General features: G+C 60.1%; 2 protein-coding genes and 1 pseudogene across 4 annotated transcripts; 2 read left to right on the top strand and 1 right to left on the bottom strand.

The window, feature by feature from the left end:
- Window positions 1-1,578: 1,578 nt before the first annotated feature.
- LOC101923108 (natural killer cell receptor 2B4-like) lies at window positions 1,579-6,989 on the bottom strand. 3 transcript variants are annotated; one of them, XM_005233161.4, is made up of 8 exons: window positions 6,326-6,989; window positions 3,891-4,211; window positions 3,540-3,818; window positions 3,037-3,159; window positions 2,462-2,526; window positions 2,268-2,333; window positions 2,044-2,109; window positions 1,579-1,910 (listed from the first exon to the last, which is right to left on the bottom strand). In XM_005233161.4, exons 1-8 carry the CDS (start codon window positions 6,609-6,611, stop codon window positions 1,824-1,826), a joined length of 1,293 nt encoding a protein of 430 aa, XP_005233218.4. In that variant the 5' UTR covers window positions 6,612-6,989; the 3' UTR covers window positions 1,579-1,823. The 3 variants fall into 3 exon arrangements, 2 of the variants coding, with proteins under 2 accessions (XP_005233218.4, XP_055647742.1); XM_055791767.1 differs by lacking the exon at window positions 3,037-3,159 and having other exon boundaries at window positions 6,326-6,611; XR_008744958.1 differs by lacking the exons at window positions 1,579-1,910; window positions 2,044-2,109 and adding an exon at window positions 2,667-2,865 and having other exon boundaries at window positions 2,267-2,333; window positions 6,326-6,611.
- LOC101923279 (natural killer cell receptor 2B4-like) lies at window positions 6,919-8,640 on the top strand (annotated as a pseudogene).
- Window positions 8,641-10,973: 2,333 nt separating this feature from the next.
- Window positions 10,974-13,846, top strand: LOC114010995 (uncharacterized). The gene is made up of 3 exons (XM_027780646.2): window positions 10,974-12,055; window positions 12,244-12,573; window positions 13,092-13,846. The coding sequence occupies exons 1-3, from the start codon at window positions 12,001-12,003 to the stop codon at window positions 13,373-13,375; spliced, it is 669 nt and encodes a 222-aa protein (XP_027636447.1). The 5' UTR covers window positions 10,974-12,000; the 3' UTR covers window positions 13,376-13,846.
- Window positions 13,847-20,336: the final 6,490 nt, after the last annotated feature.

Genomic DNA, 20,336 nt, shown 5'->3' with positions numbered 1-20,336 from the left:
ATGACTGGCTGATGCTACAGCACGTGCTGCAGCCCCGGCACGCTGGACTCCCACCAGGGCAGATGCTTAAAACAACGGATTTTAATTCCAGCCTGGATTCCTTCCTGAAAGATGACATTTCAGGGCCTGTGCTGAGCTCCAGCTGAGGGATGCACGGGGCAGCGAAGCTGGTGCAGCCCCCTTGTTGGGGGCAAACGGTCTCCAGCATCTTCCCACGCACCACCCCAGCCGCGAGCGAGGAGACGGGGTCCGACCCCGGCCATGAACAAAGAGCGACAGTGGCACCCGCTGAGCCCTGACCCAGTTTAATTTCAACCCTGAGTGGTCCCCATCCAGCCGAAACGAGGATGTACGAGCACACCAGCAGCCATTCGACGACGCCGTGGCCGGATCGCTGCCGCCAATCCAGTGGCACCACGGTGACGAGCGTCCCCTGGCTTGTTCCCGTGCCTGATGTCATGACAGTGAGAGGAACCAGCGGAGACGGGAAAGCAAACTTCCCTGGCAGGGAGCAAAGTGCTGCCTCAGCACTTGCAGAGAGCGCTGCAAATTATCTCCAATATGCAGAAGCAGGTCATTAGCGTAAATTACAGCGCCGTGATGGAGCGTGGCTTCAGCAGGAGCACGACAGGCTGATGGATGCGTCAGCCCCCAGGCTCCATGCTGTCGCCTTCAGATGTTTCCACTCATCAGGAATGTGGGGACCCAGCATTTCGGGCTGCGATGCAGCTCCTGCTTTAGCCCCCGCGCACAGGCAGTGGCCACAGCCCAGCAAGGGCTGTCACCGCATCCCCAGCACCGAAGGGTTTCCATCCCCTCCATCCTGCCTGAACTTTTCCCGCTGAACCCAGCCCCGTGGGGAGGGGGATGTAAGAAGTATTCAACTGACACAGCGGATGGGGCTTGGGATGGCATAAACCAGCCCAGCTCCAACAGCAGTGCCAGCGCACTGTGCCTGACCCCCATCCATGCCAGCCCAGCCCCCTAAATCCCCTTATTGTGGCAACCAGACCCCCCCCCTCCCTCCCCGTGCCAGCCTCCCAGCGCAGCTCCCGGTTAATGATCCCAATTAATGCTCGTTTCACAGGGAGCAGCCACAAAGCTATTTTGACACGAGGACTCAGGCTGGAGGGGAGCACCGCGGAGCTGCCGCTGCTCCCTACGCTGCCATCAAAGTGCCACATTTCATTTTAATCCCAGAGAAAAGCCCTTGATCTTCCTTTTGGGAAGATCTTTGAAGCCAGAGCCCCTTCTTTCTTCAATCCTTCTCCCAGGGCCACCTGTGCCATAAGAGCACGGGATAATTTACGTGGAAAGGGTTGTGGCGGCGTCTCCGGTCTCAGCTCGCCGTGGGGCAGCCAGGGCCATGCCCAGCTGGTGCAGGCAGGGACCACCCTGCCCTGGGCCACCTCTCCCCTGCCCGACACACACGGCTGGAACTCCACAATGTGAATCTCCACAGAAGACTCCCATCACTTCAGAGGCTGAGCCACAAACAGGCTGTTCCCACCACTTCCCTGTGCCAGACGTACATTGCAGGCTATCGATAGCCAATTAAGCTAATGAAAGAAGCACCACAATTGTACTTCAGCTTTTATTTGCACCGAAAAAATAAATTCCTGAGCGTATCAAACCTGTCAAGACCTCAAAATCCCACAAGATCACACGCTGGCACTGAACACATGGACACTACGTGTGTTCTCTTCATGGCGCTGCCTGTCCAATTTCACATCTGTCCCCTCCCTAGACAGGTTCCCATCCCAAATCTTTCACCCTTTCCTCGCAGCCCCAAAAAACAAACAAACTTCGAAGATACCCAGGGCTCATCTCCCCACCAGTCCAGTGTCCATGACATCTACGTAGGCAGTGGAAAACAGAGCTGGGTCCAGCCTTTTCCTCCTGACAGAAGACTGCGGAGCGGAGAACCCACCATCAGGCAACATGGGAGTGGGGTGATGAACCCAGCACCCGGCTGACAAACCGAGGGGACCCGAGGCTCTGTGCCACCGCAGAGGGACAGGGATCATGGCAGGGTACCCTCACCTTCCCAGTGGGCTGAACCATGGAGTAGATGGTGGTGTTTTCAGGCCCCCGATGGCAGCTGGGTCCCTGCCAGGGAGAAACGGTCAAGATGCACAAAGAAAAGGAAACTTTGGGCAAAAAGGGGGGGGATTTGGTAGTGGGGACAAATGTGTCCAGCCTGGGGGCTGCACAGCTGAGCCCACGGCGCAGCCCTGGTCCCCGCTGCCAGCATGGGCTGACCCTACCGGTGTTTTGGGGCAGATGACGGCATAGATGGTGTTTCCTTCCAGGGCGACCTCACCAGTCCCATTCTGGAGGAGAAAGCAACCCCAGACTGGTTAAAGGATGCAACCCGAGGGGGGCAGACATTTCCAGACAGATGTCCCATCCTGCCAGGCAGAACAGGGAGGGGACACCCAAGGACACTCCCAGCACTCACAGGGTCTTGAGCAGTTTCGGCTTTTCCCACCTCGTTATAGACAGTCAGACTCTGCTCAACGCATCCTGGGGGAGTTTGAAGGGTCAGTGTCAGACAGCTGATGCGTTAGACCCCCCCAGACTGAGGAGGTGGGGGGTCAGCCCTCAAACAAAGCAGAGGGAGAAAGAGGTCCCTTGGCAACCGGGAAGGTTTACTTTGTGGGCACCTGGCAGGGGCTGGGGAGGGATGCTTCAGCTCCAAATAAAATGAACACCCAAACCCAAACAGTCCTCTGGACCCCAGGGGATGAGACCTCCAGGTTTGGGCACCGACGCTTGGGCTGCTGCGATGCTTCATCTAGCTCATCAACCTGGACCACCCTGCATCAGCGGGGGTGAGCAAAGACTTTGTGCCCTGTGCAGCACCTGGCAGGGGGGTAACAGTGCCCAGTGGCTTACCCCGCACCAGCCCCAGGAGAGGGAAGCAGCCCAGGGCCAGCATGGAGAGCATTAGTAGCATGACAGAAGGCAAGGGCTGCACAGCCAGTCCCACTGCTGCCCACCCCACGAGCTGCCGCACCAACCCCAGGGACAAACCTCCTGGAGGGTCCTTTCGTCGCTTCCTCCACCAGTAGCAGGTGACAACGAGGGCTACAGAGATGGCCAGTGCCAGCCCCAGGGACACGGCCACTATCCCCCATGGAATGATTCTGAAAAGCCCTGGGGGAGGAAAAGCGGAGCAGAGCCTCAAGCAATTTCTAAGCACCATCTCCATTGCAGCCCACGGACTCAGTGGTAACTGGGAAACCTCACCCTGGTTACACCACCCGTGCTCAGCATCATGTTTCTCTCCACCAGGAGGGAAAATTGGGCATATTTTATGATCAGCATGATGTCCTCTGCATTTTCGCTGAGGCCCTGAGAGGACTGGAAGCAGTGCGGCTTGTGTATCCCCTAAATCCTGCTTTTACTGGAGATATGCAAAACCCACCTGGATGTGACTGTGCAACCTGATCTAGAAGAACCTGCCTTAGATGGGGCTTGGATTAGACGATCTTGAGGTCCCTTCCAACCCTGACCATTCTGGGATGGCAAATTACCTGGGGCCGCAGCACGGCAGGCTGCCCCGGCGTCGGTGCTGGCCGTGTCCCAGCTCACCGCGTTACTGGCGTTGCAGCGGCAGACGGTGGAGTTGGCATCCCCACGGAGCTGCAGGTGCAGCCGGGGCTGGTGGCCCAGGGCTCCCAGGGCATCCCCGCTGCAGGACCAGCTGTAGGAGACGCTGCCGGTGCTGGGCACGGTGCAGAGCAGCGAGAGGTTGCACCAGCCCTGCTCCCAGTGCAGGATGCGTGCCTCCAGGAGCAGCTGGCCGATGGGCTCTGTGGGGATGGAGCTGGTGAGAAGGGATGGAGGGGACAGGGGGATGGGGACACGGGGACACGGCTACTCACCCCACACCGACACCTGGAAGCACAGGGCAGTAATCAAGCCTGAGGCATCCTCAAATCCTGCCTCATAGGTCCCACCGTCTGCCGCGCTAACCGGGCTGATCTGCAGGGAGACGGTCTCCTGCTGGAAAGCAGCTCTCCCAGAAAAGTGACCCCTGGGGGGTGAGGCTACGCTGTTCTTCTCAGCCGTCAGGATCCGCTGCCGGTGTCCCGCATCCAGCTGCGCTCTCCATTCGACTTTTGCCCACTCCAGCGGGGGTCTCTCCGGCAGCAGCTGCAACACTCTGCCAGCAGCCACGGCTTGCTCCTGGTATTCCACGCATTCTAAAGCAGAGAGGGGCAAGCAAGTGACTGTGGCCCTGGGAGATGCCCTATGGAGGGGGCACAGCCACTGGAGCCCACCATGCCCCAGAGCCGCAGCCCCCAGCACGACCCCTCCGGCTCCCCAGGGACAGGGAGCTCAGCCCGGTTCCCACCCCCATGGCAGTGGTACCCTTCTCCCTGCACCATCCCAGGCTGGCGGCACATCTCCTGCACCCGCTGCCCTGGCCACACTTTGCAGATGGGTCATGTAACATCCCCTGCCCAGAGCAGGGGTAGGTGCAGACCCTCTGCTCATATCACCTGGTCGCTTATTTGTACCCCACTTCCTTCCTTGCCTGTTCACCCTGGGGAACAACAGGAATTTTGCCCGCTGAACCCCTTTTTTTTTTATTTTTCTTGAGTTTCTGTGCTTGCCTCCCTCTTTTCAGTGCAGCCCCGGATGTCAAGGGCTCTGGTAGAGGCAAGATAAAAAAAGCCCCTACAACAAAGGAACACCCGCAGCTACGGGGGCCAAGGGTGCACGCAGCCTCACTGCTTCCGCAGGGCTGCCTGTGGTCAGGGCAGCATGGGGGGCTGCCTGGCCCCGAGGGCGCTTTGCACAGCCCCACACAACCCCCCACCTCGTGGCCCTCAAGGCAAACGTCGGCCTCCAGGAGCGGAGCTCCCACCCTGCAGCCCCCAGCAGGGTTTTGCCTCTGTACAAGTGGTCCAAACACCAAGCCACGCTCGGAGGGCACCCAGGGGCCAGTGACTTTGCCACCGCAGCCACCAGACTCCAAGGAGCTCCAGGTTAAACCTTGTCTTGGCAAAGCCGCGGAGGATGCCTGCCCTCCCCAGCCCCCTGCATGCAGAGGGGACATCCCAGCGCTCAGCAGATCTAGGAGCACAAAAAGCTAGAGCAAGCAAAGGCAGAAGCATCCTCCCCCAGGGAAATGAAGGAGCAGGTTTGGGAGCAGGCGCTATTTATCAGTTGCCACCTTGATGGCTCGCACCTGAGACCCACAGCTCATTACAAATGGGGGCCCTTCCCACCCCTCCCAGTATTAAACAGCCTGCAAGAAATAGGAGCTGTGGTCTATTATTGCTTTGTAGGTGTTCAGTGCTGCAAGAAAAATGTGAAGGCCCCTTAACACCCTTATCCTAGGCTCCTGGAGCTGCCCAAGAGCATGTCTCCAAGTATGCAGAGTTGGAGAAGAAATCATGCAAAAAATACCTGCCTGGAGATGTGATTGCAACCCTCTGCCTACAGCCAGAGTGAGTGCTGGGCCGGTGCAGCACACCTCAGGTTAAGCGTGCCAGCACCTGCAGGGAAGTTTTGCAGCTCAGCTGAGCCCATGGTTGCTGCAGGCTCTGCAGCTTCAAGCAAGCAATGCATCCCCGAGCAGCGTGTGCCCCCCAGCTCCACACCATCAGGGTGGGCGATGAGGCTGGGAGAGGTGGCAAGAGAGGGAGGGTGGAGGTGATGCTCACCTAGTCCCTGTGAGAGCAGGGAAGGGTGGATGGAGTATGCGGACATGCAGCTGGGAAATGCTCCAGCCACCAAGCTGGCCACCAAGCTGGTGGCCCCAGACCCGGGCATTTATCTGCTTCCCTCATGCAGAAGTTGCTGGCTTTAGGAAGAAGACCTTCAGCCACCACCAGCTCCCCTGAATTCATGGGGAAAAAGATGTCTTGCTTGCTCAGTGGAGAGATGCAGCCTCAAAAAGCTGCATTTTGGGGTTCAGGAAGGGTCAGCACTGCTCCAGCAAGTGATTTATTTTGGACAAGCTCTGCCTGCAAAGGGGAACTGGCGCTGCGTGAGAAGCATCGCGGCTCTGCCCGCTCTGGGTGGGACCGGACACAGAACTGAAGCAAAGCCAAAAAAAACCCCAGCCCTGCTTTATCTCCCCAGGGACCCCAAGCCCAGCTCGCTGCCCAAGACCCTGCAGCCCCCTCTGGCCTGAGTGCCCACGGACGCCAGCGGCACAGCCAGCCTTTCCCCAGCACCCAGCTCCCCGTGCAGCAGCAACACCTCCCCACCCGCGTGGGCAGCCGGGCTCACCCACCGCCAGCCTCCCCTCTGTGCCGTAAGCCCCCATCCTCCTGATAAGCCTGGCACCGCATCCCCCCCTCACCTTGGTCACTGGCAGCGGGCAGCAGCACCAGGCACAGCAGCACCAACAATGCGGGTGAGCACCCGGGTCCCCCCATGCTGGTGCATCTCCTGGTGGCACTGGAGCAAGGTCCCTGCAGCCAGGGAGGTGCAGAACCCCTCGGAGATGGTGACTGTCCACCAGCGACTTTCTCTCCCTCCTGCGGTTCCTTCGCATCCTCCACTTCCATGTGGTCTCCTCCACCCTGTTGCCCCCCAGGCCACCCCTCTTCCAGGATGGGTGCTGAGGTCCCCGTGGGGGAGGACATGCTGGTGGCTGCCCCGGTGAGCTCAGCTGCAGGGCTGGGTGGCTGCAGACCTCAGGAAACTAATTTTAATTAGCAGGGGGCGGGTGGGGAGAAGTGGTTTTTGGGGTTTTTTTCCTTCCCTTTGCAACTCGCTTCAGGAGGAGCTGCACCAGGTGCTTCATGGCAGCAGTTTGTGATGTGCAGATGTGTCCAGCACCCCGACCACAGGCAGGGGACAGCCCCCAACAGCAGAATTTGGCCCCCTGGGGAGCAGTGCTCAGCCCAAAGACCACCATGCCGTGGGGTCAGGGAGCTGGGGAGTGGAGCAGCCTGGCCAGGGGCCTCCCAGCTGATGCAAAGCCGGGGCTGATCCTGCCCCAGTCTCCCACCCCAATTCCCACCTTTCCTTGGAACAGCCATGGAGCACATCACCCTTCCTCTCCTTGTCTCCCTCTTCTTCCTCTGCTGAGCCCAAGGTAAGCGCAGGCGGGTGGCAGCCGGGCTTATCGCAGGAGCTGCAATGAGTTGTGTCCAGCCTCAGCACCAGCCATCACGTGGGGCTGGAAAATTCCTTGGCAAACGGCTCTTTCAAGCGCACCCGGGGCCAACGCTGGGCTGCGGCTTGTGTTTGAGGGGTTGTTCTTTTTTTTTTTTACACAGACTAACAAGTAATCACCTTGTCACAGGATGAGAGCGGTCTCTCGGGTTGCTGGGTGAAGAAAAGAAACCCCCACAAATGGAAGCTGAAAGCAAAAGGTGCGTGTGGAGGGTCAGAAAGTCGCAGCACGAAGGGTACGACTTAATTTGGGCCATTAAGAGGGAATTATTGTAAAAAAAGAAAAAGTCCTTTTTTTAAGGAAGGGCTGCACATCTGGGAAAAAATGCGCTGCTGGGGAGGGTTTGGCTCACAGGGGAGAGTGGTGAGTGAGAGCTTCGTCAGAGCCTCCTGCCTTTGGAAAATGGGATTCCCTCTCCGTTAGCTTTAGATAACGGAAATATATTGGTATAAAATAACCCCCACGGTGCGTGGCTGGGAGTATCTTTCTCGCCAGCCAAAGCTACAGTGGAGATGGAGGATGGGAGAGCAAAAGGAACTGAAAATGGCTTCCCAAACCACGCTTGGCTTCCCCAGGTGGAACCAAGGGCGGCTGAAGGCACGCGGTGCCGGAGGCTGTGATCCCCAGGGAGGGATGGAGCAGGGCTGTGCTGGGTGCGGGACCCCCCTGCGCTGGTGGTGGCTGTGCCCCCTCCATAGGGCATCTCCCGGGGCCACAGTCACTTGCTCGCCCCTCTCTGCTTTAGGACCCCTGGAATGCTGGGGAAAAGCTGTGGCTGCTGCCGGAGAGACCCCCCGCTGGGGTGGGCAAGAGTCGAATGGTGAGTGGGGCTGGATGCGGGACACCGGCAGAAGATCCTGACGGCTGAGAAGAACAGCGTAGCCTCACCCCCCAGGGGTCACTTTTCTGGGAGAGCTGCTTTCCAGCAGGAGACCGTCTCCCTGCAGAGCAGCCCGGTTAGCGCGGCAGACGGTGGGACCTATGAGGCAGAATTTGAGGATGCCTCAGGCTCGATTACTGCCCTGTGCTTCCAGGTGTCGGTGTGGGGTGAGTAGCCGTGTCCCCGTGTCCCCATCCCCCTGTCCCCTCCATCCCTTCTCACCAGCTCCATCCCCACAGAGCCCATCGGCCAGCTGCTCCTGGAGGCACGCATCCTGCACTGGGAGCAGGGCTGGTGCAACCTCTCGCTGCTCTGCACCGTGCCCAGCACCGGCAGCGTCTCCTACAGCTGGTCCTGCAGCGGGGATGCCCTGGGAGCCCTGGGCCACCAGCCCCGGCTGCACCTGCAGCTCCGTGGGGATGCCAACTCCACCGTCTGCCGCTGCAACGCCAGTAACGCGGTGAGCTGGGACACGGCCAGCACCGACGCCGGGGCAGCCTGCCGTGCTGCGGCCCCAGGTTTGTAGGTATTTTACATTTTTTTGGGGAGATTTTCTGTCCCTCCAGCTCCAGACTTAAATTCCTTTGAGATAAATAAATGGGAGATCTAGCCATGGACTCGGCGTGCAGAGGGTGTGCGAGGTGGCTGGGAACCGGTGTCGCCGTGACAGGATCAGTCCCACAAGTGCTCTGAGCTTGTGCTGTGACAATTCAGCCTCAGCACCCCCCTGGCGGGGGGTGGGGCAGGGGATGTGTCCCCCCTCCCCTTCCCCACCTTCTGTCTCTATTCGTGGCCCTCCTGCAGAGCCAAGGGGCTGCTCCACCGCTGGCGCTGGGCATTCCCATGGCACACACATCCTTGTCCGGCAGCAGGGACCCCCTTCCTGCGGTGCTCCCGGCTCTTTGGGTGCTGGGTAGGACCCCCCCCCAACTAGGGAACCTGCAAAGTAGCCTCCAGCCCCCACCCCGCTGTGAGCATCACATTGGTCCCCAATAAATGGGCCACTTTTAACAGTGGGGAGCTGTTAACCCCCCTGAGCGCAGAATAAAGAAAAATCTACCTCTGCCCCCGTATTCTATATTTTGGGTTCTTGAACAACTTCTGGGCTGTTCTGTGGAGAGGACAGGCCACAGGGGGATTCACCCTCCAACGAGCCAGGGCAAAGCTTCCCACCACCCCAGAGGGAGACCCTCAAGACAGGGCTCTCTTTTTTTTTTTTTTTTTTTTTTTGGAGCAAACAGGGACAGGCTCCACCAGCCAGCACGCTGCCAGACCCTCACTCTGGGATGGAGCCGTCACGATGGGATCGGGATGCAGGGATTGAGGAGCATCACTCCAGCCTTGCGGTAACGCTCCTCGCCATCTTTTAATGAAGCAGCCCGGAAGGTTTATTCCCTCTCCCAAATATCTTAACTCCAGATCTGCTACGGAGAGGTAAACTGAGGTTGGGGCACCGTGTGGAAGGAGCATCATGTTATTTGGGCACAGCAGCAGTTTGTTGGTCCCCTTTTTAGCCCCAGCCAACATATACCACCTCGTTAAATCATTGGTAGGTATTAATGAACCTGTCCTGAGAGCGGGTGTACTACGATCCAGCAGCACTCTTGGCTTTTCCTGGGATATCAGGGTTTTCCGAGCCCGGCACAGCCTCGCTGAGGCCAGGCTTCCCCCATACCCACGCTGTCCCCTGCCCGGTGGCATCACCTGGGTCTGGTGGATGGCAGACAGCCGCAGAGCTGCTGGAAGAGAGCAAGAGGCACCAGGGCTGGCGGCCCCTAATCCGATCACCCCACCGTCTGCTTCTGCCCTCCGATCCCCACCACTAATCACCTTACGGTAAGCTCATTGCCTCCGCCGCAGCCCTGAGCCATTCCCCAGTCCCAATGCTGGGTTGGATGCTGGCGGGGAAGCTGTGGCTGGCAACTGGGAGATGCATGCGGTGAGCTGGGGACCGGGGGTCTCTGCTTGTGAAACCGCCACCCCTAGCAGTGGGCTGGTTCTGCTGGGAACTGGGCAAATGTGTAGGAAAGGGGCAGATTCCCAGCAAAAATCTTGGAAAAAGGTCACGGCACGGGGGGCAGAGGATCAGCTCAGCCTCTCCGGCAACTGGAGCAGGTTTCCTGCGAGCCTGAAAGCCGCTGGTGCGCACGCCCAAGGATGCACAAGCCGATGGGTGCCCACTCCATCACCCAGCAGCAACCAGGGTGCAACGGCTTCAACCCCGCCGGGGAGGGGGAAAACTGAGGCACGGCCTGACCCCACAAGCCTGGCTGGAGGAGCTCCGCTGGCTTTCCCTCCCTGCACGGTGCCCCGGCGGTGACGTGGGCCACGCCGGCTCCCACGGCCCCTTCCTCCCCCTCGCAGGCAGAGGAGCAAAAAAACTAATTAAGGCTACAAAGGGAAAAGCAGCGTTTTGCAAGGTTGAAAACCTCCGTTCCAGAGAAGGGGCTGAGCCGATTAATTAGAGCTTTTGTCTGTGGCTCCATTCAACATGTAGGGAACAATTTACATCAAGGAGACCTTCCTTGGGCTGGAAGAGCTTTGCCCAGGGAGCGCAAGCCACGGAAGAGAGGGGGGGGGAAAAGGGAAGAAAAAAAAAAAAAAAGAGGAATGAAAGGGAAACATTTACCACGTTTCACAGACCACGTTGAGGAGGAAGGGAAGATGCTGCATACTTGAAGCACCGCATTGCAGAGGGTGTTTTTATTCAGCGCATCATCCGCGGTTTCTCACTCCCCTTCCAGCTAAATTTGGCCCCTGAGATGCGCAGGCGAGGGGGGCGGCGAAGGGCTGGGGGGGGGGGGGGGGGGGTGTGGGCAGAGCTGCTGGTGGGGCCGTGCGGTGGCGTGGGGACGTGGGGCTGCTCTCCCAGCTCCAGCATCCCTCCAGTGTTGGGGAAAGCAGCTGGTGCGGCTGAACCAGCTGCGTGGGGCAGGTGATGCTGCAGGGTGGGAGCGGGATGTGGGCGGCCATCCCGCACGAGGCTTGCGCGTGGATGCCACTGTCGGGGTCCCCGTGGGGACCCCCACAGCCCCCCTGCCCTTCTCACGCCGGCAGCTTTTTTAATGCTTTCCTGTTTTAATGGGGCTGCAGCCCATCCCCGTAGCATCCCGCCTGTGCTCTGCTTCTGAACCACCAAGGGAGGAAAAGCCACAGGATTTTTGAAGCAAAATCCTCTCCCAGGCCGGAGCGTGGCTCTGCCCGAGAGGTGGCAGCATGCGACCATGCTCGGTGGCAGCCAGGCTGGGCTCATCCCTGGGGGCTCTCAGCTTGGCCCTGGGCTGAGGTCCCTGACGCCCCCCCCCCCCCCCCCCACCAGCATCCATCCTGAGCTGAGGTCTGGCTCCGTGTGCTGATCCCAAATCACTCCGCGACGCAATAACCGGGTGGGCACCTTCGCCTGTGAGCGGGGCAGGGACGGAGGCTGTGCAGGGGTGGCATCCAGGCTTCCACTGAGAGCATCGTGCAGAGTGGCTGAGCATCCCCCAGCCCCAGCCAAAATTCACCTGTCCTGGGGGGCAGCGCCTGCAGCTGTGTCCTTGTTCCCAGCTGGTTCCAATGGGAAAAGGGCCGGGTTGCACAAGGGCAGGACCCCAGCTCTGCCCATGCACCCCAAACCCCTGCATCCCCTCGGCCACCGGTCCCAGCACCTCCGCCGGTTATTCACCACCCACACGTTACCGGGGAAGTGGGAGCTGCCCCTTCCTCTCCTGCCCATCCCCCAGGGCAGGGTCAGGCCCTGGCACGCCCTGGCACACACCAGCTGCCATCGCTTCCTCAGCGAAGCCCGACCCACTGGCCGAGTCACCGCTTCCCTCATCCCACGAGCACCCAGTGTCCTTCCTGGCAGTGAGCCCCCTGCAATCCTCCCGCCGGCCCCAGGCGGTTTCCTGCCCCTGTGAGGCTCAGCCCCACGGGTCGGGGGTCACAGCATCCGCTCAACCCCCCAGCCAGCCCCACACAAGGAGGGGACATGGCCGGAGCCAGGGCCACGCTGCTTTGCTGGGCACTGCTGGCAGCACCCGGGGGTAAGGATGCTGCTGGGGCTGGGGGGGGGCAGTTTGCTGCAGGCAGGGCTGGGATGCACCAGCATCCATCCCTAGGGATGCTTCAGGGTGGTCTTTTTTGAAGGGAGGTGGGGAGATGGAGACCACCCTCGCTCACCCTGCTGACCTCACCACACCCTGTGGTCCTCAGCACAACCATCCCTTGGCAGGTCTGCAGCTCTGCCACGGCATGAAGTGGCTGGAGGGGGTGAAGGGACAGTCCCTGTGCTTCCCAGCCCTGCGCTCCATCTCTGCGAACATCGTGAGGGTCACCTGGAGGTTCGGAGGCACCCACATAGCCGAGGCCAAGCCCACGAAGAGCATGTTCACTTTCAGCCTCCTGCCGAGGTTCCACGGCCGGCTGCTCATCCACCCCAGCAACCTCTCACTGGAGATCAGGCTGCTGAGGCTGGAGGACGCCGGGAATTATGAGGTGACCGTGGACACTTTGTCCGACCCCACCAAGCCGAAGACCTTTTACTACTATTTGATGGTTCATGGTGAGTTCGAGGATGGAGGGAGGAGGGTCATGGGGACCAGGCTTGGGTTCGGTCCACCACAGCTATGTCCCCATGGGGGTGGGCTGCCACTGCGTGCCCCGAGTCCACCCATCCCATGGCACCCCCCACCCTTGACCATCAGGAGGAGCCCAGGATGGGCAGGTAGTCAGCGGTGGAGAAATTCCCTTTCCTCTTTTGATGTCTGAGCTCACCCACTGCACTGGCTGCACCCAGCCCCGGTGGCACCCAGACCCCCCAAGGGTGCTGCACCCAGCCCCGATGGCACCTAGACCCCCAGGATGCTGCACCCAGTTCTAGTAGCACCCAGACCCCCAGGATGCTGCACCCAGCCCCGGTGGCACCCAGACCCCCCAAGATGTTGCACCCAGCCCTGGTGGCACCTAGACGCCCAGGGTGCTGCACCCAGCTCTGGTGGCACCCAGACCCCTCAAGGCAGGGGCCAGTCCCCTGTCCCCAAAACAGCCACATGTGGCTCATGCCATGCCCTGTGCTCACAGATGGCTCATCCGAGACAGTGACCAGGACCGGTGGCACAGGAGGACACAGCAGGAGCACTGTGGCACCCTGGGAAGCGACCAAGCCACATGGCAGAGACACCGTGACACAGGGCACAGGTGGGGGGCAGCCCCTGGACAAGGGGGGGAGGTCGGGGATGTGCCCAGCACAGAATGGCTACTGCGTGGTGAAGGGCTATCTGGTGGCCGTCATCTTTGGGCTGCTGCTGCTGGTGGTGGCCGCTGTCCACATCGTGACCAGGGACAGCCACCAAGCTGGGGGGTGAGGTCTCAGCAGATCCAGGAGTGGCTGAGCCCCCCGGCATCACCATTCTCTGGGGACCACTCCCACGGCAGTGATGAGCCCGTACTCTGGGCTCCAGGAGCGGTGGCTGCCCTGCCTCAGTTTCCCCAGATGGGGAAAACCATGATTGTTCTAATAAAATCTCTCAAGGACGTGACGTAACACCCAGTTCCCTCATCTATTGCACAAGCAGCTGCCCCAAAATGCATCAACATCTCTTCCTCCCAGAGGCCACCGCAGCCCGGGGGGGGTGGCAGCCCCCCCGGTACCTGGTAGGACCCAAACACACCCCGGTGCAGCCGCTGCATCGAGTGTGCCGCAGCATCGGGTCTCAGCGCACCTGAGGTGGGGACACCTCCATTACCGGGACATCATCGGTTCCATATTTACAGCCCCGAATCTGGTGCGAGATAATAATTCAGCGTCTCATAAAACCTTCTATAGTTTATAATAAGTGAATTATTTACTGGTGACCCTGACTAAATGCTTCGCGGCATAAATTATTGAGTGGCAGATCTGTCAAAAAGTTCTCATAAATAAGTTATCTGGTGCTGTCTTAATGTTCCCAGTAAATTACTCATTCAATCTCCCGTCTAAATGCTCTCCTGGGGAAATCACTCGCGCCTGCTGATTTATGAATTAGGCCTGGGCAAATAAGGACGATTAGGAAGGAGAGCCCTGCCGGGGCACCCGAGGGCTTCGCTTCGCCGTGACGTTTCATCCCAAGAGCATCCCTGGTGCCACCCCATCCCACAGCTGCTGGGTACCAGGCAGGATGGATGCTGGTCTGCCCCAAGTGCTGGTCCCAGAGGGACTGTCCGCACCCCAGGGGGCTGAGCATCCTCCTTCCTGCCACAGGCACCAGGCAGGCAGTGATCCCAGAGTCCCACAGTGATCCTGGGGTTAGGCAGTGATCCCAGGACCAAGCAGCGATCCCAGGGTCCAGCAGCAATCCCAGGGTCCCACAGTGTAATCCCAGGATCAAGCAGCATTCCCAGGGGTCCCACAGTGTTCCCAGGATCCAGCAGCAATGCCAGGGCCATACAGTGACCCCAGGACCAAGCAGCAAGGGTCCCACAGCGATCCCAGGACCAAGCAGCAATCCCAGGGTCCAGCAATGATCCCAGAGTCCCACAGCAATCCCAGGGTCCCACAGTGATTCCAGGGTCCCACAGCGATCCCGGGGTCCCACAGTGATCTCAGGGTCCCACAGCAATCCCAGGGTCCCACAGTGATCCCAGGATCAAGCAGCGATCCCAGGGTGTCCCGTCACCCCCCCCAATCCCAGGGTCCAGCAGCTTCCCGCAGCGATGCCTGGGGAAGCAGCGCCCACTCCCAGCCCTGCTGCCCTTCTCCCCCATCACAGGGGGGACTCGGGGGGGGGGGCTCCCCCAAACCCACCCCCACCCCCCCAGCACTGAGACACCCCCAGCCACCCCAGGCTCGTTCCCTGCGCTCCATGGCCGGTGGCACACGGTGCTGCCCAGCTGGGTCATTGCCCAGCAAGCGGGGGGCTCCATCACCCCCAACAAGCCCCAGCCCCCCACCCCCACAGCTGGGGGTCCCTTGCTTGAGCACGTGGAGAACCATATTTTTCCAAGGTCCTGGGCATAATTAAAGCGTTGCCCCAGGAGTACAACAGCCGCAATCCCAAGGTCACACCGAGTCCGAGGGGACACCGGTGTCACCACCCCTCTCCCTGCCACCGGCGCTTTCAACGAAGCGCTTTGCTCTTATTCCAGGAGTGGAGCTGATTAAAATAATACATTAAGTGCAGCTCGACCTCATGGGGTGCTGGGATGGGGGAGCAGCCTGCGACCGAGGCTGTTCCATCAGTCGTGGAGGATGGTGGGGTTCGGGGGCAGGAGGAGGAAGGAGAGAGGAAAATTCACTGGTGGGAGCCGGGGGTTTCACAGGAGACCAGGATGCCATATGGTTTTCCAGGGTGGGACACCCGGATTTGCCCCCACGGAGGGGATGGGGATGGGGATGGGGATGGGGGCGGCTTCCCCTGGGGATGCTCCTGAATCTGCTTCAGCGCAAAGGCCACCCCGGCCTCTCTGGTGGGTCCCTGGGGAGCCCGCTCGCCCATCACCCACGTGCCAGGCCTGCACCAGTGTTTGCTTTAATAATTAAATGCCGGTTTGGGGGACAATTATTTATTTAAAGGAAACAGCGTGTTAACAAGAACACAATCTAATCCCCAGTGACAGATGTCTGCTTTATTAGCACCTCTGTCCGAAAGCCGAGCCCGGCAGGCAAACAAACACACACGACAAATAAAACCCTCGTTAGAAGATGTAAGCACACGCCAGAAATTAGTGGGGGGCGGGGGGGGGGAATAAATATTAAAAGGTGGTGCCCCCCGCCCCTGGTTCGCACCAGCGCTCTGTGGTGGAGGTGATGCTCGGAGCTGGGGCTGGACCAGCCCTGGGGTGATGGTGGAAGCAGCGTTTGGGTTAAATCCCTGGCGAGACGGCACCTGGCTGGCCCTGGGTTGAGGAGGACCACCAGATCTGCTCGAGGTTGTGTCCCCTTTTTGCCCCGTGGCACCCAAATCTGGTGTCTTCGCCTCAGCCTGACGCCAGGGAGCTGCAGGGTTTGGGAGATGGGGAAACTGATGCACCAAGGGGCAAAGGGACCCTGACCGCGGCACCCAGGGGAGACACATCTCAAGGCGCCCTTCATGGGGGAAACCCCCATGGCAGTGATGGGGAGCAGCGGGAGAAGGACAGGCAGTGCAGGCAGCATGGGCAGCGGGTTACGGGGACAGGATTAGTGCCGGCAAAACAGGCTCAGTCCTCAGCCGCCGTCTGGGGCTGGGGGGAAGGAGAGCGGATTTTCCCCCCGAGCAGGATTAGTCCCAGGCGCTGTCGGCATGGGGGGGGGGTGCTGGCTGAGCAGTTTGGGATGCTGGGGATGGGGTCCCAGTGGCCGGGCCAGGGCTGGGGCACCATCACCCACTGCCCCCCTGCCCGGCTGCCCCCGCTGTGGCTCGGCAGCAATCGAGGCAGCGATGGAGCCACGGCACAGCAGCCCCGCGGGGGCTCTCCGGCACGTCCCCATCTGTTTGGTGTCCGTTGAGCAAATGCCTCCGTGAGGACCAGCTGCGAGCTGGCACCCAGCACCCGGCTGGCACCCAGCACCCACCCCGACACCGGCTGGGGAAGCCAGAGCGTATGGTCCCCTGGGAGCTGCTCCCGGGCTGGAGTCCCACCTCCATCACCTCTTCCTGGGATTCATCTGAAAAATAAAAGAATTAAAGAAAAAAACGGCATCAGCAAATTGTGGAGGGTTGGGTGCCCTCCTGCAGTGCCTGGTGGGGATGCTCTGATGTCTAATATAGGGCTGAGCTCACCCAGCGCTGTTCCCACCCCCCTCTCATCATCCCAATCTCCTTTATCCCTGTGACTTTGACCCACTTGTGCAATTTTTTCGAAATCGGCCAAGGAGTTGAGCAGTTATTGCAGGAGGGGAAGGAGGCCAGAGAGGCGAGGGAAGCTGCCTTTCCTCAGGGAATCGGAGCAGGCAGGAGCTGGGTGAGCAGCGCCCACCACAGCCCCCCTTGGAAGGCAGTTAGTTAATTATGGCGGAATAGAGGTCACACCGGCAGGAATGTACAAAGTCAGGCAAAGAGGCTTCCTCGTAATTGCTTTTTAAAAAAAAATAAATATAATAATAATAAAGAGACCTTAATGCGGGTCTGAGGGGCTGGGTATCAACTTTGCCAGCCTGGCCGCTTCGTTAAGCGAGGAGTTATCCTGCTTTTCTCCGCCGAGGTGCTTTTCCTAAGCCAAAAAAATATCTCCAATTTGGTTTTTTGCTCCCCATCGTTGCCCCTGCATCCCACCTCAGCCGCCACGGGAGCATCGAGCGTCGCACCTCCCTGGGGACCCCTGGTCCGGACCTGGGGCCGGCTAACGAGCGGCTTCGTTAGCCATTCCGCTCCGGCACATCGCTCGTAATGAGGAAAAGCGACTGGCTGCTTCCAAATGGGTTCTGGAAGCTGCTCGGAGCCATTAGGCTCTGTATAAATATCATGATGATTGTTATTATTATTGGCGCAGATGGGCGCGCACGGCTCGCCGCACACGGCGGGGATCCTGTCCTGCCTCCGGCGCTCTGCCGGTGGGAGCAAACAAATCCCGCTGCCAGTCCCGGCTCCGCAGGGTGCTGGGGGTGCTGTGTACCCCCCCCCGGGTCTGCCAGCCCCCCACCCCAACCTAGGAACAAGGGGGAGATGGGGTGAGACCTCTCGCCTCGCAGAGCCCGTGCCACCAAGGATGTCCCCAAGGGTCACCGTGGCCACAAGGCTCGCTCAGCCCACTGGGGGCGATGGGCTAACGCGGAGCTGGCCAGGCTGTGCTGCCCCGGGGGGGTTGTGCCCCCCAGTCTGCCAAGGTTTGGGGGGCTGGTGCTGCCTCAGCTGCTCCCCCTGACCCCCAACCCAGGAGGCGGCCAACGCGGCAGCGTCGTGTGCCCATCAGCAAATTCCCGGCCGCTGCCACCCCTGCCCTCGCTCCCCTTCCTCCTGCTTGGAAAACTCCTTCGTGTTTCGCTCCGCTCCGTGGCCACCTCCTCCTCCTCCTGCTCCAACAGCCCCGGGTGCCCGGGGGGGGGCAGCTCCACCGGGGTCCTCCCACCCCACGAGACCCTCCAGTGCCCAAGGACTTTGACCCCATTTGGGCTAAGAGGAGCCCCCGGGTGCGGCAATGCCGGGGGGCACCCACGTGCCCCCAACCCCACCTCGTGTCCCCCCCCTCCCCCTGCCAAGCCAGCCCAACCTGCATCGCCCCCCCGCCCCCCCCCCCCCCCCACCAGAAGAGCCGCTGTTATTACTTTTCATAAAACATCTTTTATTTTCATCGCAAAGCATCTGTCTCGGCACGGCCACCGGTGTCCCCGGGGGCTGTGCCACAGGGGTTTGGGGGTCCCCAAGGCCACCCGAGGGGTCCCTGGGTGCCCCCGCAGGGAGCAGCGGGTTCCTGGCGAGGAGGGAACCAGTACCCCCCACCCCGAGCCAGGAGCTGTGGGGTCCAGGGTGGGTGCTGTGGGGTCTCGTGGGTGGTGCAGGGTCCTGGGTGGGTGCTGTGGGGTCCCCAAGAGCCAGCAGGGACCCCAAACCACAGCCACCCCCCGGGGGCGGGACCCGCGCCTGCCCCATGGGTGGAGGTGGGGGGACACCTCAGCATCGGCCTGGGTGCTGAGGGGGAGGGGGGACCCCAACACTGGCCCGGGTGCTGGGGGGGGGGGCCCCAACATCAGCCTGGGTGCTAGGGGGGAGGGGTGACCCCAACATTGGCCTCGGTGCTGGGGTGTGCGGTGGGTCCTGGATCCTGGCAGAGCGTGGGAGACGCCTGCTGACTCCGGCTGCCCGCGCTGCTTCCCATTCCCGACGTTTTCTCTAAAACCCTCAGGGCCAGAAATCCTATTTCAGAGAAAAAAAAAAAAAAGAAAAAAGAAAAAAAAAGAAAAAAGAAAAAAAAAAGAAAATAAGGAAAAAATAAGAAAAGGAAAAAAAAAAAAGAAACTGAACAACAACCACCCAAAAAAAAAAAAAAATCAACCAAGCCCACACGGCGGGAGCTGGAGCTTTGCCCACCAGCAAGGGCCGTGGCGTGTGGGCAGGGGGCGAGGGGCTCAGCGCCGGCACCCGCGGGGATGCTGGGTGCTGTGGGGTTCAGGGTGGGTGGTGCAGGGTCCTGGGTGGGTGTCATGGGGTCCTGGGTGGGTGCTGTGGGGTGCCGGGGGGGTGCTGTGGGGTCTGGGTGGGTGGGGTGGGGTCTCGTGGGTGGTGCAGGGTCCCTGGTGGGTGCTGTGGGGTCCCTGGTGGGTGCCACAGGGTCCGGGGTGGGTGCACATGCCCGGCCACCTACAGTGTGCGCGTACCTCAGGGTGCACGCGCACACACAGAGACACGCACCCCACACACATGTGTACAGGCATGCACAGATGGACACACATGGAAGCACAAAGCCACCCCGCCACGCTCATGTGTGTGTACATGCCCCAACATGCTTGCACACACATACACACCGGCACACGAACAATGCACAAACATACACACACATGGAAATGACACCCCGACATACATGCACATGTGTGAAAACACCCCAGTGAGCCAAACATGTGGATACAAACCCGTAACGTGCATGTATGCACCCCAACACGCACAGACATGCAAGCACACAGCCCAACATACACATGCACACCCAAGCAAATGCACACCCCGACACACATGTGCACACCCGCACACACCCCAACACACATGAACACACTCCAACACACAAGCACATGCCCCAACACACGTGCACGCCCCGACACACACGTGCACACCTCAACACACACGCACACACCCCAGCACACACCTACAGACCCCAACACACATGGACAGACCCCAACAAATATATGCACAACCCAACACACGTGCACACTCGACCACACATGCACATGGCCCACCACACATGTACAGACCCCGACATACATGCACATGCCCCAACACACACGCACATGCCCCAACACACATGTGCACACCCCAACACACATGTGCACACTCCACCACACATGCACATGGCCCAACACACATGTGCACACCCCGACACACACGCACACGCCCCAAAACACATGTGCACACTTCACCACACATGCACATGGCCCGACACACATGTGCACACCCCGACATACATGCACATGCCCCAACACACTCGTGCACACTCCAACACACATGTACAGACCCCAACAAATATATGCACACCCCAACACTCATGTGCACACTCCAACACACACGCACATGCCCCAACACACATGTGCACACCCCGACGTACATGCACATGACCCAACACACACGCACACGCCCCAACACACACGTGCACACTCCAACACACACGCACATGCCCCAACACACATGTGCACACCCCGACACACACGCACACGCCCCAACACGC

Source organism: Falco peregrinus, chromosome 19 (assembly GCF_023634155.1).
Source record: "Falco peregrinus isolate bFalPer1 chromosome 19, bFalPer1.pri, whole genome shotgun sequence".
NCBI classification, from domain to species: Eukaryota; Metazoa; Chordata; class Aves; order Falconiformes; family Falconidae; genus Falco; species Falco peregrinus.
The sequence above is the reverse complement of the archived record's forward strand: the minus strand, read 5'-3'. Positions and strand labels throughout refer to the sequence as shown.

Coding starts and splice junctions, on each gene's coding strand:
- LOC101923108 (XM_005233161.4), bottom strand. CDS start 6,611: ATGTCCTCCCCCACGGGGACCTCAGCACCCATCCTGGAAGAGGGGTGG. Junction 3,819..3,890: donor CTTCCAGGTGTCGGTGTGGG/GTGAGTAGCCGT, acceptor CCATCCCCACAG/AGCCCATCGGCCAGCTGCTC. Junction 3,160..3,539: donor CTGCCGTGCTGCGGCCCCAG/GTAATTTGCCAT, acceptor TTCCTCCCCCAG/GGCTTTTCAGAATCATTCCA.
- LOC114010995 (XM_027780646.2), top strand. CDS start 12,001: ATGGCCGGAGCCAGGGCCACGCTGCTTTGCTGGGCACTGCTGGCAGCA. Junction 12,056..12,243: donor ACTGCTGGCAGCACCCGGGG/GTAAGGATGCTG, acceptor ATCCCTTGGCAG/GTCTGCAGCTCTGCCACGGC. Junction 12,574..13,091: donor CTACTATTTGATGGTTCATG/GTGAGTTCGAGG, acceptor CTGTGCTCACAG/ATGGCTCATCCGAGACAGTG.